Source organism: Manihot esculenta, chromosome 2 (genome assembly GCF_001659605.2).
Source record: "Manihot esculenta cultivar AM560-2 chromosome 2, M.esculenta_v8, whole genome shotgun sequence".
Classification (NCBI taxonomy): Eukaryota; Viridiplantae; Streptophyta; class Magnoliopsida; order Malpighiales; family Euphorbiaceae; genus Manihot; species Manihot esculenta.
The window spans coordinates 10,531,033-10,555,722 of NC_035162.2; the positions used below are offsets into that span (position 1 = coordinate 10,531,033).

General features: G+C 34.1%; 1 protein-coding gene across 3 annotated transcripts in view; it reads right to left on the reverse strand.

The window, feature by feature from the left end:
• Positions 1-7,460: 7,460 nt before the first annotated feature.
• Positions 7,461-24,690, reverse strand: part of LOC110609520 (proteasome adapter and scaffold protein ECM29) — a 44,558-nt gene continuing 27,328 nt past the window's right edge. Inside the window, exons 19-35 of one of the 3 annotated variants that reach the window (XM_021749136.2) lie at positions 24,487-24,656; positions 23,974-24,324; positions 22,578-22,745; positions 22,197-22,490; positions 21,786-21,962; positions 18,860-19,123; positions 18,011-18,109; positions 17,749-17,933; positions 15,585-15,920; positions 14,564-14,717; positions 14,344-14,454; positions 13,420-13,587; positions 12,114-12,240; positions 8,807-8,965; positions 8,623-8,732; positions 8,477-8,536; positions 7,461-7,977 (exon numbers count right to left, since the gene is read on the reverse strand). In XM_021749136.2, the coding sequence (XP_021604828.1) occupies positions 7,795-7,977; positions 8,477-8,536; positions 8,623-8,732; positions 8,807-8,965; positions 12,114-12,240; positions 13,420-13,587; positions 14,344-14,454; positions 14,564-14,717; positions 15,585-15,920; positions 17,749-17,933; positions 18,011-18,109; positions 18,860-19,123; positions 21,786-21,962; positions 22,197-22,490; positions 22,578-22,745; positions 23,974-24,324; positions 24,487-24,656 (3,116 nt within the window). In that variant the 3' untranslated portion in view covers positions 7,461-7,794. The other 2 variants (XM_021749135.2, XM_021749138.2) reach the window with 2 other exon arrangements.

Here is a 24,690-nt window from a genome sequence, read left to right on the forward strand (position 1 = left end):
GAAGGTGTAACATCCCAATAATAATAATAATAAAAGAAAGAAAAAGAATTAAAAGAATTAAAAAGGAAGAAAAAAGAAAAGAAAAGAAAAGAAAGAAAGATAAATGAAATTTTGGGTTAAGGACAAGTGGCATTTTGCTAGCCACTTAATTAATTAAAAAAAAAAAAAAAAAGAGAGAAGAGAAAAAGAGAAAAGAAAAGAGGAAAGAAAAGAAAGTGTCAGAAGAAGAACAACTTCTTCAATTTTCTTTTCTCTGTGCCGTGAACCCAAGAGAAGAGCCATCTTCTTTATTTTCTTCCTACACCAAAAATTTCTCCAAATTTCCATCTTCAATCAACTACCCATCTTACCCCAACACCTTTCAAAGAAGAATTTGAAGAAAAGAAGAGAAATTAAGAGAAAATTTCAAGGGTGAGAGGGGAGTGAATAGTAACCAAGGGTTTGAAATTTAAAGGTATGTTAGGGATTTTTATTGTAGGGATATTTATTAGCATTTTATGTGAATATTTATGAGAAATATTGTATTAATTTGATTTATTGGTTTATTTTCATGAAGAAGAAGTGGAAGGGAAAGGAAAAAAAAAAGGAAAATTAGGGAATCTTAAGCTTGTGGAAGATCTTGGGAAGGTTTGTGCTCAACTCTATTTCAAGAAATTCAAGATATGATGTAACTCTGATGCAGATCTATTTTTTTTATGAATTTTAATATTATAGGATGTCTGAAGAACACAGAGAACTTCAAGTCGGAGAAGAAGTAGAAAGTCATGTACCGACTGAGGCCACTGGCCATGCACCGCCACAGGCTCCTCCTGGTGCTAGAAGGCCAGAGCAAGAGGTCTTATTACAACAATTAACAGAGATTTTCAGGCAGGTGGCCGGAGTAGCTCAGCCAGCTATAGTTCCACCACCGGTTCCTGCACCAGCACCAGCCAGGCCGCCTATTGATAAACTGAGAAAGTATGGTGCTACAGAATTCAAAGGTCGAAAGGAAGATGATGCATCCGCAGCAGAATATTGGTTGCAAAGTACAGACAGGGTGCTTCAGCAGCTACAGTGTTCCCCAGAAGATAGTCTGGTATGTGCAGTGTCACTACTGAAAGAAGAAGCCTACCAATGGTGGGATACTGTGGCACAGACAGTGCAACCAATACAGAGGACCTGGGAGTTTTTCTTAAATGAATTCAGAAAGAGGTATGTAGGAGACATTTATCTGGAAGAGAGAAAAAGAGAGTTTATCTATTTGAGGCAAGGGCGTATGACAGTAGCTGAGTATGAAAGAGAGTTTATTAGACTGAGCAGATATGCCAGGGAAATTATTCCTACAGAGGAGGCAAAGTGTAAAAGATTTGAGCAAGGGTTAAACACTGAGATCAGGATTCTTCTAGTTGCTCTTCAAATCAAAGATTTTTCAGCACTGGTGAATGCAGCTTTAAATGTAGAGAAAGTGAGGGAAGAAGATCAGAATAGAAGGCAAAGGAGTCAGCAAAAAAGGACTCACAGTCAGAATCAGAGTCAAGGACAGATGATAGCTTCACAGGGCTCTAGTAAGAGACAGAAGAGTTTTCAACCTGCTAGATCAAGCCAGTCTCAAGGGCAGGGCCAAAAATCAGCTCAGAGTTTAGCAAGTGGGTCTGTTCAACAGACTGCTTCTGTGGCCAGTTCAGGAGGTTCAGGAAGAAGCCTTCCACCAGAGTGCGACCATTGCAAAAGGAGGCATACTGGTACTTGCAGACTGCTGACGGGAGCTTGTTTCATATGTGGTTCTATGGATCACATTATGAAGGATTGTCCTAAGAAGCAGACAGCCTCAGCACCAGCAACAGAAAGAACTGCACCAGTAATTCAAAGGACTAGAAGCAAAGGTAGAAGCGAGCCGACAGGTACCTCTAGTCAAAGAGTGTCAGAGACTGTAGATAGACCAGAATCTAGAGCACCTGCCAGAGCCTATGCCATCAAAGCCAGAGAGGATCAGGATTCCCCAGATGTTATCATGGGTACATTTTCTATCTTTGGCCAGTCTGTTCATGCTTTAATAGATCCTGGTTCCACACACTCTTATATTTGCATACCTGTCTCAAATAAAAAAGAACTACAAGCAGACATACTGGACCAGGATATAGTAGTAACTAATCCTCTTGGCCACAGTGTAGTTGTCAGTAAAGTATTTAAAGATTGTCCCATCTTGATTCACGGTCACATTTTTCATGGAGATTTGATTGAATTACCTTTTCGGGAGTTTGATGTGATCCTAGGAATGGATTGGTTGTTTAGACACCAAGTTATAGTTGACTGTAGAAAGAAGAGAATCACGTTAAAGACACCAGCAGGTGAAGAAGTAGTAGTTGTGGGTGAGAGATCAGATTTTCTTTCCAATGTTATTTCTGCTACTGCAGCCAGAAGAATGATAAGAAAGGGTTGTGAGGCATACTTAGCCTGTGTTTTGGAGGCTAAGAAGGAGAAACCTACTGTGCAAGATATACCTTCTGTTTGCGACTTCTCTGATGTCTTTCCAGACGAATTACCAGGATTACCTCCAGAAAGAGAAGTAGAATTTGCCATAGAAGTTGTACCAGGCACTACACCTATATCAATTGCTCCTTATAGGATGGCTCCCACAGAATTAAACGAATTAAAAGTGCAGCTACAAGAATTACTTGATAAGGGTTTCATTCGCCCTAGTATCTCTCCCTGGGGTGCACCAGTGCTATTTGTTAAGAAGAAGGATGGTTCGCTGAGATTGTGCGTGGACTACAGACAACTCAACAAGGTGACCATCAAAAATAAATATCCACTGCCTCGTATAGATGATTTGTTTGATCAGCTAAAGGGAGCGGGTGTCTTTTCTAAAATTGACCTGAGATCAGGTTATTATCAACTCAGAGTAAAGGATGCAGATATTCCAAAGACTGCATTCAGGACTCGATATGGGCATTATGAATTCCTTGTCATGCCATTCGGATTGACTAATGCTCCAGCTGCATTTATGGACCTGATGAATCGTATCTTTCATCCTTTCTTGGACCAGTTTGTTGTTGTGTTCATAGATGACATTCTTGTCTATTCAAAGACAAAAGAAGAGCATGATAGGCATTTGAGGATTGTATTACAAACGTTGAGGGAGAAACAGCTTTATGCTAAGTTCAGCAAATGTGAATTTTGGCTGAATGAAATATCTTTTCTGGGACATGTAGTATCTGCAGAAGGCATAAGAGTCGATCCCAAAAAGATAGAAACTATCCTTGCATGGAAGCCACCCAAGAACATTACAGAAGTCAGAAGTTTTTTAGGGTTAGCTGGTTATTACAGAAGGTTTGTAAAAGGATTCTCTCAAATAGCTGCTCCATTGACAAGGTTGTTGCAGAAAAATGTCAAGTTCGAATGGAATGACAAGTGTCAGGCCAGTTTTGATCGATTAAAGGCTATGCTCACGGAGGCACATGTTCTTACCCAACCAATGTCAGGTAAAGACTTTGTGATTTATAGTGATGCCTCTCACAATGGACTTGGTTGCGTGTTGATGCAAGATGGGAAAGTTGTTGCTTATGCTTCCAGGCAATTAAAGCCACATGAAAGAAACTATCCCACTCATGATTTAGAGTTAGCAGCCATAGCTTTTGCATTAAAGATCTGGAGGCATTACTTCTATGGCGAAAAGTGTTATATTTATACGGATCATAAAAGCCTAAAGTACTTGCCAACTCAAAAAGAGTTAAATTTGAGACAACGGAGATGGATGGAGCTGTTAAAAGACTACGATTGTATTATTGACTACCACCCTGGCAAAGCAAATGTGGTGGCAGATGCTCTTAGCAGAAAACATTTGTTTGCACTCAAAGCTATGAATGCTCACTTGACATTGGCTAGAGATGGAGCTGTTATTGCAGAACTGAAAGTTAGGCCCAATTTGCTTCAACAAGTCCAGGAAGCTCAGAAGGAAGATAAAGATATTGCAGTAAAGGTAAGTCAAATACAGGAAGGGAAGGATAATGGGTTTGAGATTAAAGCCGATGGTTGCTTATATTACCAAAACAGAATACATGATTTACTTGATATAAATTAAAGGAAAAATAAGAGAATTGTTACAAGATGTAATGTCTCCGACTCAGTTAATTAATTAACCGGGTAGGGGGTGTTACAGAAGGCGCCCTGTTTAACGTGAAGGCTAAACATTGAATATCGGCAGGCCAGAAAGACTTGACCCCAGGAGTAGAGGAAGAAAGGGCATCTGCAGGCAGCACAGAGGTTGGGGCAAGAGTGGCAATACCTAGAACCAAAGACTCAAGATGAAGGGGGTGCCAGCTCCTCGGTCGTAGGCTGGGAAGGGAGAGGGGAAAGTATAATCATCTCTTTCGAAGGGCGAGCACGATTAGTAAGGGAATTGGTGGCAACAACCTTGCCCTTTCGAGCAACGCGTATTGCCTCAACAATTCTACTTAACCCGACCATATCTACAAAAAAGAGAAAAATCAAATAAGATAGTCAGTTCAGAAAATAAAAAGAATGAAGAAAGAAGTGCCCCAATCCTGAGGTAAGGGTGTGTTGGGCGTGTGAGGAGCGCAAGACTGGCTTGCCGGTAAATGACTCTACCATGAAAAGTTGACATTCCTCATTGCCTGGGTAATATCAATCTTCCTTAAAGATTTAGTCATTGCCATAAGGGAAGCTAAAACCTTGTCCTCCTTTCTCTTGGAGTGGACCCCATTTTTCTTTAGCTCTACCTAATAGTGTCAGCTAGTTTGAAGGCACCCAAAGCCTCTCGGAGAACTATGACAGAGGATAAAAAACTTATTTTTTTACCGTTTTAAAGAAGAAGGCATCTGGTAAAAAATGCTCAAATATTTTCAATTGCTAAAGTACTAGAACTCCTCATTCTTATGAGTACCCAGTTGATAAAACTAGGAGAAAAGTGTTACACTAGGTTCAATGTGATTATTAAAATACACGAACCGAAAAGCTATTAAGATTCTCCAGCTGTTAGGATGGAGTTGAGCAACAGAAAGCTTGTGAAATCAAAGGACTTGCACAAAGAAGGGGTCTAAAGGGAAACAGAGACTCGCCTTCAACTGCTCCCCAAAGACTATAATAGTGTCACCAGCAGGAATCAAATCATTAGCACGAACGCAGAGAGAAGGAGTGAAAATTCGAAAAGAATCTTGAGAAATGTGATAGGCATCATACAAATGATCCACATTGCTATCCGAGAAGATGGATGAGATATCACTAAGGGAGCCACCTTCATTCTCGGAGGTCTTCCTCAATAGAACAATGGGGTTGACCCTCAGATGGGGCCCTCCGAAGAGAAACTAGAAACAGAGGGCTCGTTAAGAGTAAAGGAAGTATTCCTATCCATGATTAAAAGGATGATAAAGTTACCGTGAATGAAGCAAAGGCCTTAACAAAAATGAGAAGGGAGTCAAAGGAAAACTACAGGAATTAAATACGATACGATAAACATCACAACAACCGTCAAAAGGATCAGTACGCGAGGCAACGTGAGTAGTAAAGAGCCAATCTCAAGGAGCCACGTGTTTCAGGCTTCGGTAAAAGATGTCCCTTCGAATCTAAAGAAATGAAAACTAGCGGGGGGACCTATGATGTTACATAACATTCGCCTAAAGTAAGTTATGAGCTGTCACCACAAGACAGAGGCCACGTGGCAAGAAACTAACAAGTGGAAAACACGGCCTCGCCCAAGGAAAGGGAGACGCGGATACTTTAACATCCAATTTGACAACAAGATTCGCCCTTCCCCAACGGGCCGAGTCTTGGCATAGAGTTATCATTGTTAGACACACTCTTATTTTGCCCTAGATCATGGGATTACTAACTCATTAGTTGGCGATGCCCCTTATCGAGAAGCCGACCACATCATCGCCGGATTTATAGGAAATGCTATGTTTATCTCTATCCTCTTACAATATAAAATGAGAACTATCACAAAGACAAGAGTATGCTATCTCTAATATTACTCAAACTCTAAGTAATCCATTACATTCTCTCTGTTCTTCAAAACGCTGAATTGAGTGTCGGAGTGACTGCTGTGGGCACCGATATTCCTCTCTTGTAAGTTCTAGCCAATTGCAGCTCAATTCCATTCCGGCCACATTATCAATCTACACTCAGTAACATCAATAATTATGTAAAATTAATTATGCACTTGACAATTTCTCATATATTTATTATTATTCACATAAAAGATGAAAAATATATAGTATTAAATAATTAATAATGTTGATTATAATTTTTTTTATAATTTATTTATTATTAAAAATAAAATATATATGTTAAAATTTTATTTTATTATAGTTAATATATTGTATTAAAAAAATTGTAGAAAATTAAAAAGTCACACGCCAATAATAATGATAAAAAATTAAAAGTTCACAATGATAGAAAATTAAAAAATCATATATTAATAGAATAATAAAAAATTAGAAACTCATATATTATAATAATAAAAATAATAAATTTTATTTACTATAAATATATTAATTAGTAACATTATTAAATATAAAAATATAATTTAAAAATAAAAATAAAAATAAAAGTAAAACAAAGTGTACCACTCGTCATAAATATGTAAATTTAAGAGTATCACCTAACATAATTACATCAACCTAACTATGCCGCTTGTCAATATGTTATTAATCCATTTTAGAACCCAACTTTATATATATATATATGATTTATAGGAGAACCCAACTATATATATATATGATTTATAGGAGACAGGAAATGGGCTGAGTTCGGATTTCAAATGGCCCATAAGGAATTCAGCCTTTCTATCAAGCCGGCTTGTATTTTGTTTGGCATTCTACCTCTAAACAATAATTAAAAAGAAAAAAAAAAAATTCTTTCATCTTAAAATTTTTCTGTTTTTTCTTTTAATTATTTTAAAATTATTATACAGATTCTTTTTAATATTTTATCTGCTGAAAGCCGAATGAATATTAATAGCCGGAAAACTTTTAGCATCGTATAAAGCGGCAACGCAAATAGATTCAACTGTGTTCAAATGAGGTTGCCATCTCTTAGCTTAGAGCGAAAGAATGATTTTCATTAGCAGTAGATAAAATCATACGCATTAACTTCCATAAAATTCAAAACAATTGTTTCAAAAGCAGAATCATACATTTACACAGACGTCGAAACAGCTTAACTTGTTTCAATTGAGCTCAAATACCAAAAAAAACTAAACATTGAATTTCTTTTTCTACAAAAAAACCCTTCGTCCCTGCTTTATTTATAATAATATATGAATTAATTATCATAATCACATTTTATTTTATTTTTAAATTTTTTTAAAATATTTATTAATATTTAATAAACTTAAAAATAATAATATAAATATAATAAAAAAATTAATAGAAAAATTATCTTATTTAATATGTAATAAAATGGAATATATTCTCGGTTTTAAATTTGATTCGAAATAATTAAGATTAATAGAGCATACGAGATTTGAACATTGAATACCGATTCTTTAATTCGATTGGAAATAAATTATTCATGATTTACAAACAATTCCTTTTTCATTTGACCCTAAAATTATAATCTTCATCAAGACCACCAAAATTTACAATTAAGATCATAAAGACATTGGTAATTCAATGAATTAAAAAAAAATCCTATGAATTAGTGACACGAAGTAGCTTATCAGCGAACCTCTTGGGCTCTTGCATTAAAGAGAAGCTGGGACGATTTTGGATTGTGGACCCAACTGGATTGGGCGTGAGGAATTTTTGGGTTCAAACCGAGCTATTATCAGCCATACCAAGAATTCGCCAAAACTTCTCATTCCAGGTTTTCAAAGATGTCAATGCATTTTTTCAAATATGACTTTGCCTCTTCATTTTTCTCCACCTCACATAGATGAAGAAGCTCTTCCTTAAACCCGACATCTGTCCAATGCACTGATGCCAGTTGTCTGCACAGCTTGGTGATACCCAGAAGGCACTCTGAAGCAGTGATGTGAACCTAAAGTAGAGCAAAAGTTACTCGGTGAAATTACTGAAACACACATCTGAAACAAAGTTTTCATCCTTGAAGTCTTGGACATTTAGATCAATTAGCAACGTATAGCCAATTGTGGTCAATAATTAACTTTGACAAAGGGAAAGGATAAAAAAATCCTGCAGTTTGTCTTTCTATCTACAAGACATGCTAATTATTAAACAAAAGATCCTAAGCCCTGTTGAAATATGCATTTCCTTTTTTGTTAAATTGAAATGCCCGATTAATCAAATTTTTGTTTGTGTAGAATGCATCCAACTGCAACAGCATATAGCATGAAAGAGTTGTGGCAAGAATTATAGAGACACCATTTTTCAAAGATCAATGTTGACATATCTGTGTTTATTTGGAAAGCCATGTAAATAATGTGAACTGCCAAAAAAGCTTTAGCAATCAGATCCGTGGTTTTCCAGAATGAATAACTGCCAACTGACGGAGTGTACAAGGAAAATGGATGACATACCTGGGCAATCTTCACAGTGATTATGCACTCAACTATTTTAGGTGTTAATGCCTGAAACAACTGAAGATAGAAAGAACTTGTCAAAGTCCAAAAAAGATAACCAGCAGTTTGGCTAAAATATTATACTGAAAATAAAATTTGATTACCTCCTGAACTAAAGAAGTTATGCTATCACGTAGAGATATTTCCTCGGAATCATTGGGGATGCTGAGCCTCGAGCAGATTTCTTTAATTAATGAAAATGCTGACATTTTGACTGGCCATAGAAACTTTGTAAGTAAAGCTTTTGCAACAAACAAGAGAGAAGAAAGTATTGGCAAAATTAGATACCTGTCCACTGAAAGCCAGGTGAGAGAGACGCTAATAACATATCCATCAAGTTTTTTTTCTTTTCAAGGATATCATTAACACGTGCCACATGGATGCAAGACAAAACACAGCCCAAAATCTTTTCCAGGGGAACAGAAGAGTCTTCAACATTATCTGACTCTGCAAACAAGGAAAATAAAATAAAATAAAATGCTGATACTACTACATGTTTGTAGAGCTTTCACATTCAAATTTAAGTAATACGGTTCTAATAATTAAAAAACTGGAGGAAAAAAGTGAACATAAAAAGGTCGCCTGCAATCTAATAAAGAACATAGCTTTGGAAAGAGTTCACTGGTGCGAATGGGTTCATGTACCCAATCACATCAAAGGATACCCAGGGGATTAAATTAAATATGACTAGATGCAAGAAAACAACAAAGACGAAGGGCTAAAAGTGGCATGCAGAGAAAAAATTTCTTCATTTTTCTCACCAAAAATTGAAGGGAAATGAGAGGAAAATATGGGATAAAAGAAACAGAAAAGAATATGTTCAACGGCAAATGACCGTTCAATTTAGCTTATACTGATAAAATTAAATTGGGGATGAATAATAAACTAATTTTAAACAAAAAAAGCACCCACTTTTTATCACATGACGAACTGAAAAAATACAATCAATGATAGGTTTCATAACATACTAATATAAACAGGCAACAAAAGGAAACAGAAAGAAAGAAAAAAAAAGTCCTTACTCTTAAATGCATACTCTTGTTCAATGATATAAAAGAGAATGTTACATTGCACAAATAAAAAGAAACTTCCTGAAAATCAGGCGTTTTGAAGGAGCATTGCAATGGTTAAATTTTAGAATTAAAATAGAATGAGGAGGAAAAGAAGAGAGGGGAAAAAACCCAAAAGATTACATTTTCATTAATACTTGTTCTTTCCAATAATACATAAAATATATTTACAACAAAAAGCTTCAAGAAATAGATCCACAGATTAAGGCGTAAAGTAAAGGGAAGAATATCACTTAATTAATTTTTAAATGGGAGTAATTGAATAGAGTTTCTTTCATTGGACTGCATTTAGCCCCTCCACAGATTCTTAGAAAAAATTAAAAAGTTGATTTTTTTAATTGGGCCAACCGAATAAAAATAGAAAAACTTACTATTGTAATCCATGTAGTATAGAAAAACACAATAGTAATCTCTCGATTGTGAAAAATACATTAAAACATTTTTTAATTTTTAAAAAGTGCAATGGGAAAAAGTCTAAAATGTCCTCAATAAGGAACATTAATTAGTAGATTTTTTAAAACCTCATAAATATTTTAATGTATTTTTTAAACTTGAGGGACCAACTACTAATGAACACTTGATGCTAAAATTAATGAAAAAAACTAACTAATAGGTTTCTTAAAACCCTAAAAACGTTTTAATGTATTTTTTAAAATTGAGAGACCAACTAATGAGTTTCCTCATATCATATCATAAAGACTAAAAGAGTAACTTTTTTATAAAAATTTTAATGAGTTCAAATTTAATAAATTAGTATTTTGTTTTTATTAAATTTAATTCTACTTAAATTAAAATTGTTTAGCATATTTATACTGAACTTCTTATTAAGTGTATACTTTGGAGTTTGGTCTCTCTAAATTAAATGTTGTGTTAGTGGATACCACTCATGAAATGAAAAGTGATGAATATAACTAAGATACCAATCAAATAATAAACATTGATATATCAAATAAAGACATTTAATCTATCATTGTTAGACATCTTTATTAGTAATTAACTTATAGCTAAAATAACAATATTGATAATATAGATAGTAAAGAATAATTCTTCATATTCTAAATTTAAAAGTTCGCATTCAACATTATTTTCTTCAACAAATAAGTAAAAGAAAAAAAGAAGTCAAAACAAAGATAAATAACTCAAATTTTATAAGGCACAAATGTTTAGGATAAGAAAGATAGTTGATGATACATTTGAAGATGGTTAACTTTTTATAGAAATTTAAGAAAAGTGAAATACAATAACATAAAACTTCCCGTTCCAGGAAAAACAGAATAAGTTGTTACCGTTACTTAACAGTAAATAATGGCCATTACTATTATATAACAGCCGTTATTGGAATAAAATTTTCCCCGCCATCAAGTAACAGGTGTAACGGCCATAGGATGGAAAAAAAAATTATAAATAACAACCTTTACATTTTTTTTTAAACCATAGTTTATATGCTGTCTGGCAAAACGTCACCCCACAACTTGGGCAGGGTGGATGAGGTAGTCAACTAAGAATTGTGGAAAGCATAGGTAAGCTTATCCAAGGAGTCTTTGATAAGAGAGACATTCTTCAAGTAGATTCATATGAGAACACGGATGAGGGGACAAAAGGTTCCCATAGTGTGCAAGGAAATCATAGTTTTTGTAGCAAGATTGAGAAAAGTGGGACAATTTTAGAGTTTTCAAATACTTTATTTTAAAAGAGAATCACATTCGGTTGACTTTTAAATTGGACAAACTAGCAGTCTAATAGGCTTCCTCAACGAGTGGGCTGATTGTGAAATAGGGAATGACGTGGCGTACCAAGGGAAGTGCCAACCACTCGACCTAAATTGGTGATTTTAGAAGTGGGCATTAATTGATGGACAAGGAAAAAACAACTTGGTCATCTAAGAGCTAGCTCATGGAACATTACAGGAGAAAAGCGAGTGATGCACACAGATAAATTGAATGAGATAAAGCATAAAAAAAAAGAAAGTATTGTGTGGTAGCCAAACATGCTAAAAAGGCACTGAAGCATTAGGTGAAACAAAGGACAGCAGACCACTCTAAAACAAGGATGTGCTTCAAGCAATTGTGCAATGGGAATTGCATAGAAACTTGCTGTTATGGGGATGAGTACGAGAATATTCAGCCTGAGGGAAGAAGCTAGAAATGCAATTCAAGAAGCCATACCCACATCCCTAAATGAATAATGAAATCTTCAGTCATGCATAGAGGTGAAACCTAATTGGCTGGAATATTAGATATAGCCCACCGAGATCTTTTAATGATGAGGAGCACAAGTGTTTGGTTAAAGACGAAGTTATGAAGAAGTTTAACCCTTTTCATGAAACAAATGTTGAACCCTGCGTGGAACAATTTTTTTGTAGTTTAAATCACTGTTTTAAGTTGCATTACGAAATAGTCCAATTTTAGAATATGCAAATAATATAGCACCGCCATTGTACACTTCTACACAGCCAAACTTGTGGTATTTCACAATTCACCTACTCAGATATAAAATTTCAGTGGATAACTGAGGTATATTACCACCTGTTTTAGCTGCATCACTCGCCATTGGTGTTGGGCCAGATATATTGGCAACAGTTGAGCTGCACATCCCAAATAATTGGGGGAAAATGGAATTAAAGAAATCTGGATCAGCAAATGCTTTAATAACCTGTGAAGAAGAACAAAACGTGAATTTCTTTCCAATACCAGTTAAACATTAGTGGCAGATAAATAAAGTAAAAAATTCATTATTCACAATATGATCATTCCAGTTCCACAATGCCCTGGATACTGTGAACTACTTAACAACAGCGTGTGTAGACTTCAAGTAGTAGCTTAACCATTTGTCTGGATCCAGCTTTGTGGGAACTCTCTCATGGAGAATTCAAGTCTCCAAGAGAGGACAAACTTTTTTTTTTTTTTTTTTAAATTTGAAAACTAAGTGAAGAAATAACTAAAAGAGAAGATAATTTAGCGGTGACTTTTCTGGCCTACTTTTCAGTTCTTCCATAAATGGAGAATTTTGAAGAGATAAAACTGACTGATATCATTTTTTTAATTGAAAAAAATAAATATAAGTTCATCGTACATATAGTCAGTGATAAACTCTCTTATAATGAAAAAATCCTACTTCTCCTATCATCACTTTTTAAGATTCAGATATGCATAAGTAGAGTAAATTTCACTTGTCATCATCTCTCACTCGTTCCGTAGCACCTTTGACAAGACACTTAATAGAGTTGAAATAGTTGTTTTACCATTTGTCTGGATCCAGCCTAGTGAAATGAAGTGAAACAGAAAGGTTGCAAGAGTGTTTAAATTTGAAACTTAAATGAAGACCCAAGTAAAGACTCAAGAAGAGAACTCAGCAGCAATAACTTTTTTCTGGGTGGAGATGTTTGAAGAGAAAAAAAAAGGACTAATCAACTTGTTTGAAATGTTAGTCCCCTGAACAGTAAGCCACAAACACACTGTGTTCATCAATTAATTCATTGTCAGGATCATGGTATCCAATCATTTGAAAAGAAACAATCACCTAAATTCTACATTTAATATTTGCATTTTGTGGGTGTGTGTGCATGAGAGACGCACAGAAATAGAGAAGGCTTATAGGGATTGCCTTCAAGATTGAAGACTTTGAAATAGGTTTTATATTTGCTTGTAGCCACTTTAGGGAAGCTCTTAATTTCATATTCTTTAGTGTCCCTAGCAAGCACGCATTTTGATCCAATTAAATAAGAACCAATCTCACTTATCTAGGGCGGAAAAAAACATATATGTCTCATTTTATTGAAAGTGAAGTAAACATTTGGATGAATGCTCTGCACAACCATCATCAAATGACTACCTGGTCAAGAGACGAGAAACCTGCTTCTCGATATTTCTTCACCTTTTTTGTGCATGCAGAAGATACCATTTCCAAAATTGCCTTAGGGGTGGCAGGATTTTCAGAGGCAATAGCTTTATGGCAAGAAGTAGAGAGTGCACCTATTGCATCTAAAAGAGCATCCTTTCCCTGTTATATTGAAATTAATTAGCAAACCAAAAAAGAACCTAAAGCGCATAACACTCAAAATATTATTCTTTAAAATTACATAATTAGAAGCACATGTAAGTATAACTTAATGAATATCATGAGGCATACTTCAGAATAAGAACTAGAGAAAATCTTATGAAAATATGAGGGTAACAACTTTCTTAAGTTTATCACTAGAAAAAATCCAGAACTCTACCAATTTGCAGTGATAGCAAGCATTCTTCAAACAAACAATTTGAATCGACACTAAGTTGTTGAATACAATTGTGGCCAGGCCAAATGATCCAAATAATGATTTCTAAAATTAACTCAAAAAGGGAAAAATTAATAAGCCTGAATGATTTGATGGAGTGCTGTCAATAGACCCATCTTAGTGTCCATTCAAACAAACAATTTGAATTGACACTAAGTTGTTGAATGCAATTGTGGCCAGGCCAAATGATCCAAATAATGATTTCCAAAATTAACTCAAAAAGGGAAAAAATTAATCAGCCTGAATGATTTGATGGAGTGCTATCAATAGACCCATCTTTCTGCAGACAATCTATATTCTCCATATGGGCGCACTTGAATCTGAAATGGGTTTTCCGGACCTAGTCAAAATTGAATCTCAAAACTGAAAAGCTACAATTATAATTTGACAAAAATATTATAACTCGCTTTGTGGATTACAACTTCTAAGCTCGAAAATTTTACATTTCAAGCATTGAAAAATAAAGGCATTAAAATTCTTACCTCCCACAGTCGACCAGGAATTTCCTTCATAAGAGCTTCAAGCAGAACATGGTAATAAGAGGACAATGATTCCCCCAAAACTTCACTAAGCTTACAAATTGCCTGAGCTGACTGTATGTGCAAGCCAGCAACAAATACAAATTACAGTTATAAGTAGCAGAAGGGACCAAAAATTGAGTCCATTGAGAAATAAGAATGCAAGGCAGATACACACACACACCTTTCTTTTCCTTGCCCAAGATGATGATACAAGACCCTCAGAAATTAGGGAAACAATTTCTCCCAGATATAGCTGAATAGTGACCCTTTCACCACTTGTGTTGTCTTCCCACAATTCCTCAAATAGCCCAGAAACATGTTTGTCATGATCAAATCTGAAGAAGTATTAACACATTAAATTCCAAAGGATAAAAAAAAATCTCAATCTATAATCAATAAATTTTGAAAGGGGAGGGGGCATAGAGAGAGAGAAGCTCCCGGGCTTTTTCAGGAAAACAACAAGAAATAAATAGAATGATTCTTAAGAAGTTATGAAGTTTTTGGCTCATGAGTTCCATAGATCCTTGAGATATTTAGTAATTTGATGCATGATTTAGTCTTCCAATTTTGAGATGTCTGATAATCAGGACACAGTAATTCAGATTTCCGGGAAGGGAGATCAACAAAACTGTCTTCTGTGAATGACTATTCAGATAGCTTGACATGTTAATAAAAGAGCTCCTAACTTCAATATGCTGCAAATAGTGCAAGGTAAACCATCAAGTCATCTAATGTTCTAATTTAAATCATCTCGCTCTATCATTATCATTTGAGAATTCAAAATCACTAACCATTACAGCAACATCCAACTTTTGATTCCGGATTACTTGCACAGGTTTCAACAAATTTTATCTAAGAGAGAATTTCCATTGCACTTTCACAGGAGAGAAAGATTGTGGTTTTCATCCTGTTCACTGAAACTCAGATTTCACCAATTTTCAAAACTAAAGATAATTTTATTAACTGATTGCATGAGTAATTTCTTTAATTGAAAGAAAAGGTCAAAAACAGAAAAAATAAAGCGGAAAACCAAAAGCAGCTAATACCTCAGGTAAATACAATGTCATAATTTCTATCAAACTGTCAATCTTTAAATCATGTAATGTAGAAAGTATGGATGGAGAAAACAGATAATAGCTGGGAAGCGTAATAAGGAAAATAATATCATATATCAGCCTAACAAAGAAATATGTGATTCAAACCTTGAAATAAATATAATTGGAAGAATTGCTGCATGATATCCACCCACAACATCAGATGCTACTGATGAATAGTTTTTCAAAAGGATTGCACATGAAACTTGTGCATTCCCTTCCCCAGTATGCAAAGCTGTGGTTTCTTCTATCAACTTTTCAGCATGAGAGGGGCTTGCATGTTTCAAAACCATGGCACAAGCGCTTGCAAAAGCACGTTTTGCGACAGTACTCTTCTCCTCCTTCACAACTGGAAACAACAGCCTTAAAAGCATATTTGCGAATGGTTTTATATCTGTGCCAACTCTCTGAACCAACAAGTTAATAAAGTTGGCAACACCAACCCTGCAACAGATCAAGATTATTAGTGGTATCAGTAACAATCCTTACAAATTGAGGAACTCAATTTTCTTGAAATTGGAATGTGATAGCCATCACAATTGGTATTGGTGGGCTTAGACAGGGTGAAAAGGGTCTGGATAGGGATGGGCAAAGAGAACTAAAAAACCAAACTGATGATTTGAAATAGCGAAGACCAAAATGCATATACAGTCTGGTTGCTTTGTTAACTGAACCAAATCAAGTAAACATATATCAACCGTTTGATTAACTAGTCAAAATAAAATTGTACAAATTGCATATTTTATTATATATAAAATATACTTTCTTCTATAGTTATTTAGAACTTGATTCCACCTTTTGTCTACTTAATATCTTTTCCTGAAAACTTTGTATATGGAATCTATCAATTATTATACGTAGCTTTTATTTTGAGTATACACTAATTACTTTTATGCAACTAATAAAAAGGTCTATTAATTAAGTTCAATTTAAAATATTAGGACATAAATTAAATTAACAAAATCAATATTTGGACACCATACTGATAATAAATAATTGTTAGGTGTTGATACATTGATATATTGTGTCTTAAGTGAACTTTTAATAAAAATAGGGTAAATTACACTTTAGTCTGAATTTTGACGTAATTAACGGATATTTTTAAAATAAAAAATTTAAATCCCTATATAATCATTCCGTCCAAATTGGAGGTCCTTCTATCAATAATTCCGTTAATCAATTGGTCAAAAGGAAAATAAACATTTCTCATGAATACTTAAATCCTTTCCAATATAGGTAAGAATTTTATATTGCATAAACCACACTTAGACCACGCTTTGATCCTTAAGTTTTAGCGTAATTAAAGTATCGATCCTTATATTTTTAAAACTAAATCCTTAAATTCCTTTATATTTAATCCGTCTAAAATTACAAATCTTCCATTCACTAGAGACATTAGTTCAAAACTAGTGGATGGTCAAATTTTTTTTAAAAGTACAATTTCTTCTTAAAATACTCTTTATAAAAGTTTACAATCTACTTAAAAGTTACTTGTTACTATTTAAAAATAACTGAAATTGTAAGTATTTTCTGAAAGTTTTGAAATTGTAAGTACTGAAATATTTTAATTAATGAAAATTCAAGAAAAAAAGTATTAAAAATTAATTAAATGAGATATTATAGATAAAAGTTAATGGAGACTTAAATGTTCTTTCAAATAGAAAATGGAGAATCAAAATGTTTAAATTATAATAAATAAGGACAGATGGATTACAAAGGCATTTTAAGTATACGATTTAAAAAATACAGGAACTGATCCATTAGTTATGTTAAATCTCAAGAACTCAAATGTAGTTTATCTATTTAAAAAGTATAATAAAGACATTTTCACATTTTTAACTGCAAAAATGGATGGAGGGACCTCTAATTTGGACGGACTGATTGTAGAGGGATTTAAATGGTTAGTTTAAAAAAATACAAGGATCAATCCATTAATCATGCTAAAACTCAGGGACCAAAATGTAATTTACCCTTAAAATATTGCGTCATGTTACTAATCTTTTATTAAAAATACCAAGTGCGAGACTTTCCGTGCTTTCTTATCCTTTTCTACTTCCAAAGTCCTGATGAAGATAAAGCCAGAAATTTAGCTGTATCAAATGAAATTGGCAGGTTCTTATATGCTCAGTAGAAGTACCAAAATTTTTTTATTTTGCCTTCAATGTGTGAACTAAAAAAGACAGAGGTCAAGGCAACCTGGTCTTCTAGAAAGATACAACTATTGAACCATTAAGATAAGGCCACAAATACCCATCAATTTGACATTACTCACCTAGTGTTGAGGCCAACCCCTGATCGAACCATTTGAGCAAGACGAGGAACCAAGAGATCTAGTGATTCAGTGTTCACAACGTTTATGCATAGGTCAAGAGTTTCCCACATTGGGGAGCCTTTTGCAATTGAAAGCCGCAAATTCTCAAGCTTCTCTGTCTGTATCCCAGCATTTGCTGCATGCAACTATAAGGGAAAAGGTAAACTGATAATTGTATAAATTGGATTACTGTACATTTCAAAGATGCTCTAGTGGCACAAACCTCAACGTAATTGAGCCCTTGGTCCTCAAGACTCGATAAACTTTCAAGCATGCAACAAACTAAATCTGGCAAATGCGGACGAAGTGCAACACCAGCACCCTGTGGATTTGACAAAATCTGTCAATATATTCATAAAAATAGACAGAAAAACTGTAATATGAAGCTGTGGAGTTAATCACTTGCTAACAATTAGAAAAAGTGGAAAATCACAAATAGTCAAATCAAAATCACAACTCTTAGAAAAAGAAGAAGCAGAGATCTATTTTATTATTATTATTATCATTATTTAATTTATGGTTGATATTTTGAACACGATTTTCTCTTAACGGGTTCTTAAATTCACATAAATCTACAGATCTAGCATATGAACTTATTAAAGAACATTTTGATGTAGGGGATGCACAATTCATACAATAAACTCGCCAAAATACAAAGATAAACACCCCCCAATGATTTCCTTGTCTAATTCTTCCCTCAAGTTCATCACAACATGGCATCCTTGTTCAGAATATACAAACCAGTCAGGATCATCAAACTGCTGCTTATCCCCATTTACTTCCTGCACTCCTATACATTCAACCTTTTTGCTTGTGTTACGAGTAACATATGCTATTTTTTTATTTTGACATCCTTTGCACTGTTACCTTAAGCCTTGAACATGTGGATGAATATGGCAAACTAAACTTAGCCATATCTCATGATGGTCATTCTTCATAATTTTTGATCTTCAATGTTAATGCTTATGTATAAGCAGAATCAGTGTTTCATGGAGCAATCTTGAGCTAGTCCAAAGTAAATAGAAAATGAAATGACTTATAAACGTAGATTTTGTTGAAAAATGTATCAAACCTTTGCAAGCTTCATAACAACTCCAATTGAAGCCTTGCGAATACTGTCGACTTTACTTAATATGCCTTCCATAAGCAACAAAGGCAGAGAAATCTCCATTGCCTTTCTGGCATTCGATATTTCAGTGAGTGAGACATCACATAGCCTTATTGTTAATGAAGATACAGCACGGCATAATCTGTCACCAGCATTTCGAACAGTTTCCTTTATGTCGTCCATGGCGCGGAATGCTGCCGACCATATTTTCTTCAAATGCTTCCCAATCTATGTAAGAAGGATAAAATATCAACACAATTGAAATTATGATAAAATACCACAGGTATTATCTCCTGTCAAGGCATGCACTTGAGGGAGGTCATTGTAAGATGCAAAAAAAATTGAAACTAAGATAAAATACCACAGGTATGATATAGACTTCACAATTAATGACATTTTTTTCCTCTTTCATAACACTATGCGAACATGTTAGAAAATAAAACAAATCTATATTTTGGACATCCAGAAACAACCCCTACAGTTTGGACTCTCATAAATAGACTAGCATTATTAGTGTTGTTAAAGGGAGGGGAAAAAGCAGTTTCAGATAACTCAGAAACAAATTAGTCAAGCAGCAAGCGAAGATCGAAAAGAGAAATAGAGAACCCAGGACCCAAAAGAGAGGGATTTAAGGACATAGAAATATAGGTAGTGTAATTTTAGGTCGCGTAGTCCAATAAGATTCTAGCAATTTCCAGCATGTTGACGCCAAATTCCGGTGGATCAAAGCATCTCAAGTTTGGCGGTAGCTATTTTGCAGATGAAAGTGCTCACTATATGTGGAAAGTAGGAAGGCATGCCTTTCTAGAGCCAAAGCCAAGGACCATAAGACAAGCACTTGTTAGAAGTCACCACCTTTCCTATACATATATATATATATATATATATATATATATAAAACTTGATGGATGGTAGTAAGGCATGCCTTTCTAGAGCCCAAGTCCAATGACCATAAGGTGAGCACTTGTTAGTGGTCACTCTCTCTGCGTGTGTGTGTGTGTGTGTATATATATACATACATACGCGTATACCTTGGTGGATGGAGGAATTGGAAATGTGAGTTGTGAATTTGATAATGCATAGGTTTCCATTAATTGATCAGGGTCATGAGACTCCTGAGATTAAAATCAACATACAAATGTGGAAAACAACTTATTTGAGTCTGGATTTGAAATACTTATGAAATTGTGTTATTTGAAATCTTTCTTAACTACATTCATAAACTACAAGTTCTTTCATAAATTTAACTAACTAATAAATCGACTTCCATTAAAATTTAGAATGAAATGAAATCCAAATTCCTCATCTCAAATGTTGACATCCAAACATAGCAATAGCTGCAGATTATCATATCGTGCTATTGATAATCTTAATACTCCTAATCGAATAAACATTGATTTTAATTATACCCATTGCATTATAGTATCCCCATTATTGCTAAATCATCGTCAAACAAATTTGCAGGTGCCAATGCAAAGGTTAATTTTTTGGGTAATTCAGGATGAAGCATACAAGTTATTGTTATCATATTCTTAGGTGTGTACATTACTATGAATCCAATAATAGATACAAGATACTAAAGAAAACATGAAATTGAAAAATCTTATAAAAATTACAAATTCTTATAAAAATTACACGGTAGATGACTTACAAAGAATCATGTATAATGGACAGATTAAATAACTATTCTAATAAATGTTTTGAAATAAGGCCTGGTCATTGAACCGGTGAAGGCAGAGGGTTTAAGGGTTTAAAGCTCAACCCATATTAAATTAGGTTTTAACCAGTTTATTATTAAATAAATATTACAATATTAATGATAATAGTTTTATTACAACTAATGCTTTATATATCTTATAATAATTATGAAAATGAGTTCAGTTAAATTTTAAGATCCAAAACATTTTTTAAATAGTGATTTGAAATTTTAAATAATAATGTTCAATTATATATAATAGACAAATACTTAAAATTATAATTACATAAAAAATGGAAAATAAATATATTAATATTATATTTATAGAACAAAATAACTACAAAAATTTATTTACTTCTTCACTCTATGAAAAATAAAATAAAATAATGTGATATTTAATCTAACTAACAAAATAAATTATTAATACTATTATTTATATGAATTGTACCTTTTGATTTTTCTTTATAAGGATTAGTTATAGGTTGATAAAATTATTTACATATAGATGGTCACGGTAAAAAAATAACAATGGATATAAATATATAACTATAACAGTTTTTTTATACAATTTTTTCAATCAAGAAACCTTTTGGATCACAACAAATCCAAGAAACCCATCACCTGAATGAAGAAAAAACCAAATTCATGGAACAGGGATAAATAGATCCACAGGTAAGATCCAATTACCTCAGATCGGATTATATTTATTCGATACAATGATGTGAATATGAATGTGAATATATTGAAAAAAAAAATACACAATGAAGAAAAAAAATAGGTATGAATAGAACATGAGAAGGGGGGATCTTGGCACCAAAAATAGCAATTTTCTGTTAAAGGTGAGTGATTCTATTTAAAATATCATATTCAAACTGGTCAGTTTGACAGTTTACTGATTATCCGGCCGATTCACAACAACGGTTTATACTGGTTTTCTAGCTGAACCAAACTAGACCATAGTCCGGTTTCCAGATGAACAGGCCTGACCAGTTGGTCTGATCCGGTTTTAACAACCATGATTCCAACTAAATTTGTGTAAATGCTCGCGAAACCAATATGGAATAGGTTTATGAGAAGCACTAGAAAGTTTGGAGTACTTCTCCATTTCATATTTTTAGCAAGACATCAAAATGGGTGAAAAATAAATTAAAACATGTACAGTGGCATAGACAAGAGCAAAAACAAAATACTTACCTGCTCAAATTTTCGTCCTTGGATAATATCTGCAAGCGCAAGACAAGAAGCCTCACGCGATCGCCAAAGCCTAGATCCACATTGTATAGTTAAATCATCGATGATAATGTCCAAGTGTTGATCAATAGTTTTCTTGGGGTCTGCCACTAGCGACTTCCATATGTGTGCCATTGCATCCTATATTTACGAACAAAGAGCAATCAGAGATGGACAATATGAAATTTCCTGAAATAATTGGTAAATGCTGCTCTATTTCATAGTTTCTGATGGTATGCAAGAGTAATACAATTCTTGGGAGAGAGCACACAAAAAAAAATATAAGAAAATAACAACAACTAATTGATTTACATGAAACTTTCTTAGAAATAAAACCTGAAGTTTCTCTGCACCAGGGAGCTCAAAGATGTTTACCTGTACATTTTTATCAGGATCATATTGGTACCTAACTAGTCGTGGAATCAATAACTGTAAGTGAGGTTGGAGGGCATCCCCAGCTTGCTTGGCTATCTTTGAAAACCCAAAAGCAGCACCTCTCTTGGAATTCAAAGAAGCTTGATGGTTAGCCAAATCCATAAACTTATAAATTAGATCTGGTTGACCCATCTCATTTGCTAGATTGCAGAGCTCCTTGTAAGTGCTAAGCTTCCCTCCACTGTGACTCTCACCAATGGCCCCCTCTTGAAACACCTCAGAGTCTTCAACAAGCTGTCAGCGTAACACTCTAAAACTTCACCCTCAAATTCACACACATAAAGCACCAAAACAGAAGATATGAAATCACATGCTAGTTACCTTGATAGCTCTTTTCCTTTTCCCTGAACCAGTCAAAGTGGTTACAAGTGCATCAACTAAGCTTTTCTTCATTGATTCATCCCCAAGTTCATAGACAATACTCATGCCCTGGGATGCAAGTTCTTGTGTAAGTTCATTCTGTTCACCTAGCAGATGTGAAAATGCATCCTGCATTCAATTGAAAATGATAAACCAGATAAATGATAGTGCTATTTAAAAAAAATTAACAACAGTATAATATTCATATTAGAATAATAAATCATATATGACATTGTGCATGCATGAAATGTTAATCATTTGAAATATTTTATAAGTTAAGGAAAAAGTTGTGCAAATATAGAATACAACACAAGTACTTGCTATGTCATGCTTTTCTATTTGAATGAAGACAAGTGCACTCCTGGAACCAACCTTAACATAGATTAAGATTAATTTGAGACCTTAACTTTTAATGCAAAACGAGATGGAGTCATTTACATAACTATTTTCCTCCATACTGTCCAGTTTAGGGCTGCATCTTCAAAAAGTTCAAAGCCACTCTTTTGTACTACTTGACACATGGAGGCTATATATACCTCCATGCTGTTGTTATTTTCCTTCCATCACTCCAATATGCCCAAGCCCAACTTTTACTACTGGTGTATTTGCTAATCTATAATGCATGTGTTTGAACGATCTCAACTCAATGTCCCTTCACTCATCTTTTCCACAATAGGTGATGTTTCACCCTTCCTATAATATCATTCATTCTTTATCTAGTCTCTTGTATTTCTATACACTCATCTTAGCACCTTCAGTTCTGGCATGCTAATCTTGTGCGTCTGTTTCTTCACTGCCCAGCAATTATGGACACACATCATAGATAGTCAAATCACATACTCATAAAATTTCCCCTCTACTAGACAGTATTTTGTTATCACAAACAACTTGTTAAATGGTCAAAAAAGGACCTGACCACAAACAACTTGTTAAACGGTCAAAAAAGGACCTGGCAAGTTGGCCATAGTCATTACAAATTCAAACAAAACATGGTTATGAAAAATTACTGTCCAAGACTCATATTTACTATTAGACTGCATCAAGCATATCAATTGACAAAGGCATGGCTTTCTTAATGTTATAAGGAATCTTTAAATAGTTTGTATATTCCTTGTTAGATAGTTTCCTTATTAAATAGCTTGATCTTAGGAATAATTATAGCGCTGATTATAGGGCTTATTTTTGGGGATTATATTCCTATTTAGTATGTGTACATGTATTTAAATATATGTATTATCGTTCTGAGTGATATACAATAAATCATCGTCTTTTACACTTAATAAATCCTCAATCCCTAATCTCAATTATATGAGAATTCAGTTCGGGAAAATATTAGAAGAAAGAAAAAATTGGTAACCTGAATGTCTGGAAGCATTTGTTGGATGGTTGGGTGATGGCCACAAAACATTGTCAGTGATAATAACCAAACAGTTCCAGCACAGCGCTCTTCTTTTCTGCTACTATACAAAAGAACATCGAAAAGTTTTCTTGTAATTGCATCTCTAATTGTCGCATGGAAGTCTTCATTAGCTTCACTTTTCCCATTAAAGCTGTATTTTGATAAAGATAAGTTCACATCTCCCAAAAGAAAGTTTGACGTCATGGAAAGTGAAGTATAGTTCGTTTTGAGAATGATATCCGGTGTCACAGGGACACTACCCCATAAAAAAGACAGAGCCTCCCCAGCAGCAAAAAGGATATCCTCAACCTGTGCAACTCCAAAATCCAGGGATTAGAAATTAGATGTGTTTCCAACTGTATGTACCTCATAAATCAAATGAATTTCTTAGAAATCAAGTGTTTTATGATATCCAATAAGCAAAAACTAGCACATTGGATTGTAAGATAAAAGAAGATCTAGTTTCCACACCTTTGATCGGCACAGACTAAAAATCAAATCAAGAGCAGTATTCAAGTGTGAAGATGATGTTTCCTTTACACATATATGTCCAAGGGAGATAACTATTTTCTGAATTGCTTTAATGTCATCACCAGAAAGTAGTTTGCTCAACTTTTCACGTAAGAGTGACAGAATCTCCGCTGCAGTTTCAATGAAGCAATTGTGTCATTCATA